Source organism: Salvelinus namaycush, unplaced genomic scaffold, assembly GCF_016432855.1.
Source record: "Salvelinus namaycush isolate Seneca unplaced genomic scaffold, SaNama_1.0 Scaffold2151, whole genome shotgun sequence".
Classification (NCBI taxonomy): domain Eukaryota; kingdom Metazoa; phylum Chordata; class Actinopteri; order Salmoniformes; family Salmonidae; genus Salvelinus; species Salvelinus namaycush.
This window is the reverse complement of record NW_024058955.1, coordinates 12,501-17,500: the sequence shown is the minus strand read 5'-3', so window position 1 is coordinate 17,500 and position 5,000 is coordinate 12,501. Positions and strand designations below refer to the sequence as shown.

Below are 5,000 nucleotides of genomic sequence, written 5' to 3'. Positions count from 1 at the left end.
GGGCTCCCGGGGGTGCTGCCCTTCCTTTCTGGGCCCAGGGTGGAGGTCCTGAGGCTGGCCAGAGAGCCACTGTCATCCTCCGAACCAGACTCATCATCATGCAGGGGCACACTGCTGATCTGAGTGGCTTTCTGGAGACAGACAGAAGACACTTTTAGATATTCCTCAGCACATACCACAGTCCATAGGGAGTGGATATGTTATTGTCAGTTGGACACAGTTAGAGCTGCTGTAGAGTACGGTACTCACCCCTTTCAGCGTGGTATACACGGGTACAGTGATGTTCTTGTAAATCAGGTGAGTGAATGGTCCTGCGGCAGGGTACTGTGCTTTTCCTGCAGGAAACATGAGCGAGATTTATAATTATAGTCTGTCTTACTGTGTGTAGGTCCTATCCTTTCATCACAGCTGATTAAAAAGCAGGGTTCTGCTCTTACACATCTCTTTAAAGAGCTCCTTAAAGCTTCCCAGATCACACCTGCACAGGTGTTACTTAGCCCCCTCAGATAGGAAAATGTGACATCAAAATGAGTACTGACAGGCCCCATAATGTTCCACCACAGACACAGAGGGATAATCTCAATTGCAATTCCTTGATTCCTCATGAGGAAACAAGGAACTGCAATTGAGATTCCTCCAGACAGTCCTCTCCAACATCAGCATGGTAGGCAACTCACCTGGACCAGGACCTCTGGCTCCTGTGGTCGCCTCCGATACTGTCATCCCTGACTTGGCCACAGCATAGATACGGCTCTCCTGTAGAGCACATAGATCATTGTGTAAGCATGAGTGTGTGTATGTGTGTTTTATAACATTACTTTGACTGCTCACAACAACAGGAACACACACACATACACAGATATGAGACTATGGCAAAGAGCACTCCACCAGCTCTCTCTCTCACTCTTTCTCTCTCTCTTACCCAGGAGGGGAAGCGGTGCAGAGGCGGGGTGGGGGGTTTCAGAACCTCCGGATCCAGCAGTTCCAGACCCTCAGCCAACCCAACAAACGACACTCCTTCCTGGGGAGGACCCTCTGCCCCCTCTACCACCCCCTCCATACTGTCAGGCAGCCCGTCATCTATATCTGTCTCCACCAGGAAGTGACTGCAGGTGGAGGGAGATGCAAGGCTCTGCAGGGTGCAAAGATGAAAAAGAAGAAGCAATTACTTAAATTACAACTACATCAACTGAGTGCAGCCGGGTACCTTTTTATCGTTGTTATGTGACCGACTGTTGACTTTAAGCACACTCTCACTGTTTCTACACTACAGGATAGAGTTGAGCATGCTCACCCCTTTACCTGGGTGCTGGAAGCAGTCATGATGTCTATGGGGACATTGAGGTGGTGCATCCGGTCCACACCTCCAGACTGGGGCTGACTGGGGACGTTGAGGTGGTGCAGCCGGTCCACACCTCCAGACTGGGGCTGACTGGGGATGTTGAGGTGGTGCAGCCGGTCCACACCTCCAGACTGGGGCTGACTGGGGATGTTGAGGTGGTGCAGCCGGTCCACACCTCCAGACTGGGGCTGACTGGGGACGTTGAGGTGGTGCAGCCGGTCCACACCTCCAGACTGGGGCTGACTGGGGACGTTGAGGTGGTGCAGCCGGTCCACACCTCCAGACTGGGGCTGACTGGGGACGTTGAGGTGGTGCAGCCGGTCCACACCTCCAGACTGGGGCTGACTGGGGATGTTGAGGTGGTGCAGCCGGTCCACACCTCCAGACTGGGGCTGACTGGGGATGTTGAGGTGGTGCAGCCGGTCCACACCTCCAGACTGGGGCTGACTGTAGTGTTTCTTCACCAGCTGAATGCTGTCTCGTGGGGTCAGAGGCGTCCGCACCTGTTAGTTCACAAACAAAGATAGATGACATTATTGATTGACATTTGATTGATTGGCTGATTGATTGATGAGGTTCAAGTTCAACTAAGTTTACTGACTGATAACATCACGGTCCAGAGCGGCCATCACACATTGGCACAGTCAAACAGTAAAAATAATTGTACGGCTCGTGTACAAATACAAGGAATGGAGAGAGAGTACCATAATTACAGGTGTATAGGGCCACATTAATATATATATAAACTCATCAAAAAAAGAAACATCCCTTTTTCAGGACCCTGTCTTTCAAAGATAATTCGTAAAAATCCAAATAACTTCACAGATCTTCATTGTTAAGGGTTTAAACACTGTTTCCCATGCTTGTTCAATGAACCATAAACAATGAATGAACATGTATCTGTGGAACGGTCGTGAATACACTAACAGCTTACAGACGGTAGGCAATTAAGGTCACAGTAGGAAAACTTAGGACACTAAAGAGGCCTTTCTACTGACTCTGAAAAACACCAAAGAAAGATACCCAGGGTTCCTGCTCATCTTCGTGAACGTGCTTTAGGCATGCTGCAAGGAGGCATGAGGACTGCAGATGTGGCCAGGGCAATAAATTGCAATGTCCGTACTGTGAGACGCCTAAGACAGCGCTACAGGGTGACATAAGCCATAAGACCGCATAAGCCATAAGACTGCTGAACAATTAATAAAATCGCCACCGGACAATTTACATTGACCTCCCCCACTTGTACACTGCTGCTACTCGCTGTTTATTATCTATGCATAGTCACTTCACCCCCACCTACATGTACAAATTACCTCAACTAGCCTGTACCCCCACACACTGACTTGGTACCAGTGACCCCTGTATATAGCCTCGTTATTCTTATTGTGTTACTTTTTATTATTACTTTTTATTTTAGTCTACTTGGTAAATATTTTCTAAACTCTTCTTGAACTGCGCTGTTGATTAAGGGCTTGTAAGTAAGGATTTCACGGTAAGGTCTACACGTGTTGTATTCGGGCACGTGACAAATAAAGTTTGATTTGATTTGATTTTGATTTGAAACTTGTTTGGGACAAGAAACACGAGCAATGGAGATTAGACCGGTGGAAATCTGTCCTTTGGTCTGATGAGTCCAAATTTTAGATTTTTGGTTCTGGTGCTGGCCTTCTAGGCAGAGTTCCTCTGTCTCGTGTCTGTGTTCTTTTGCCAATCTTAATATTTTATTTTTATTGGCCAGTCTGAGATATGGCTTTTTGTTTGTAACTCTGCCTAGAAGGCCAGCATCCCGGAGTCGCCTCTTCACTGTTGACGTTGAGACTGGTGTTTTGCGGGTACTATTTAATGAAGCTGCCGGTTGAGGACTTGTGAGGTGTCTGTTTCTCAAACTAGACACTCTAATGTACTTGTCCTCACACTCCTCTTTCTATTCTGGTTAGAACCAGTTTGCGCTGTTCTGTATAGGGGAGTAGTACACAGCGTTGTATGAGATCTTCAGTTTCTTGGCAATTTCTCACATGGAATAGCCTTCATTTCTCAGAACTAGAATAGACTGAGTTTCAGAAGGTCTTTGTTTCTGGCCATTTTCAGCCTGTAATCGAACCCACAAATGCTGCTGCTCCAGATACTCAACTAGTCTAAAGAAAGCCAGTTTTATTGCTTCTTTAATCAGAACAACAGTTTTCAGCTGTGCTAACATAATTGCAAAAGGGTTTTCTAATGATCAATTAGCCTTTTTAAATTATAAACTTGGATTAGCTAACACAACGTGCCATTGGAACACAGGGGTGATGGTTGTTAATAATGGGCCTCTGTACGCCTATGTAGATATTCCTGAAATCTGCTGTTTCCAGCTACAATAGTCATTTACAACATTAACAATGTCTACACTGTATTTCTGATCAATTTGATGTTATTTTAATGGACAAAAAATGTGCTTTTCTTTCAAAAACAAGGACATTTCTAAGTGACCCCAAACTTTTGAACGGTAGTGTATATATACATATATACATATACATAGAACTTAACACACCTTGGGTAGGGTCATGCTGGTCCCAGTATGGGAGGGTAGTGCCAGGGGCTGGGCGTGGGTCTGGAAGGGGTGGGAGTTAGATGGAGAGCGGCAGAGGAGAGGGTTTTTGGGGGTGGAGGTGGAGGTAGGGATATCAGGGGTCCTGGGACCCCCGTGGGTTGTTTCACAGGCAGAGGAAGATGAGGAGGAGGAAGAGGAAGAGGAAGAGGAGGAAGAGTGGAGACGTTGGGAGCGGAACCTGCTGTTGAGCTCGTCCGAGGAGTGATCTCTGGGAGTAGCGCTACCTAGTGGTTGGTCCTGACCTCCAGTGGTTGGAACAGGACTAGCAGGTCCAGCCCCAGCCTCCCTGCCCTTGCTGCCCAGAGAGGGAGTGTCTGGCAGGGTTACTGTCACAGTGCCGTGGCCTGTTGTGTCTCCTCTGTCTCCTCTGGGTTTACAGGGCTGCTCTGCTCTGTCCCCTGGACCTGTCTGTCTCCCCCAGCCTGTCTCCTCCTGGACAGGTGGGGTCCCAGGACAGCATGAGGGGTACAGAGGGCTGGAGGGTACCTGGTGGGTGTCTGTGGAAGGAGAGGTGGGGGGGAGGGGAGATGAAGGCTTCTCCAGGAGAGCTATTGGACAAGATGGGAAAACATATAGTTAATGTAGAGACACAACAGCAACCTTTGACAATATAACAACATGTACTGTAGAACATAGGCCCACACTTGACTACTAATCATCTATCACTAAGGTGATAAGGCTCTGATACTATCAAAGTAACATAGACTGTGGTGTGCCCCAGGGCTCTATGCTGGGCCCCTCTTCATCATCTACATACTCCCACTTGTACAGATCCTATGCCACTTCAACCAGACCATTTGCATGACTTTAGGTGGATAACAATTGAAAACTGTGATGACAGTTGTTAATGCTGTGACAACAGCTGGCTGGCGTCGAAGGCCTGCGGGTGTTGCTTTGTTAAAATGGAGTTTGGTACTCTCAGAGGGTGAGGTGCTGGGTAGATGAACTAAAGTTCCTGTGATCAAGATCACCTTGCAGTTTGTCCTGCAGCATCATCATCTGTTCTGCCTGCTTCAGGTTGGACAATGTCAGCTGCTGGTTCTCAATCTCCATCTGAAACAGCGCAGA

At 47.8% G+C, this 5,000-nt stretch overlaps 1 protein-coding gene across 1 annotated transcript in view; it reads right to left on the bottom strand.

The window, feature by feature from the left end:
• LOC120038354 (pleckstrin homology domain-containing family H member 1-like) overlaps window positions 1-5,000 on the bottom strand; it is a gene marked incomplete at its 3' end in the record, with an annotated part of 25,814 nt that overhangs the window by 19,088 nt on the left and 1,726 nt on the right. Inside the window, exons 4-10 of the mRNA XM_038984137.1 lie at window positions 4,904-4,985; window positions 3,873-4,480; window positions 1,303-1,845; window positions 923-1,132; window positions 684-756; window positions 250-335; window positions 1-131 (exon numbers count right to left, since the gene is read on the bottom strand). The exon at window positions 1-131 is cut by the window's left edge and continues 17 nt beyond it. Coding sequence (XP_038840065.1) covers window positions 1-131; window positions 250-335; window positions 684-756; window positions 923-1,132; window positions 1,303-1,845; window positions 3,873-4,480; window positions 4,904-4,985 — 1,733 coding nt within the window. The remainder of the gene's footprint in view (window positions 132-249; window positions 336-683; window positions 757-922; window positions 1,133-1,302; window positions 1,846-3,872; window positions 4,481-4,903; window positions 4,986-5,000) is intronic.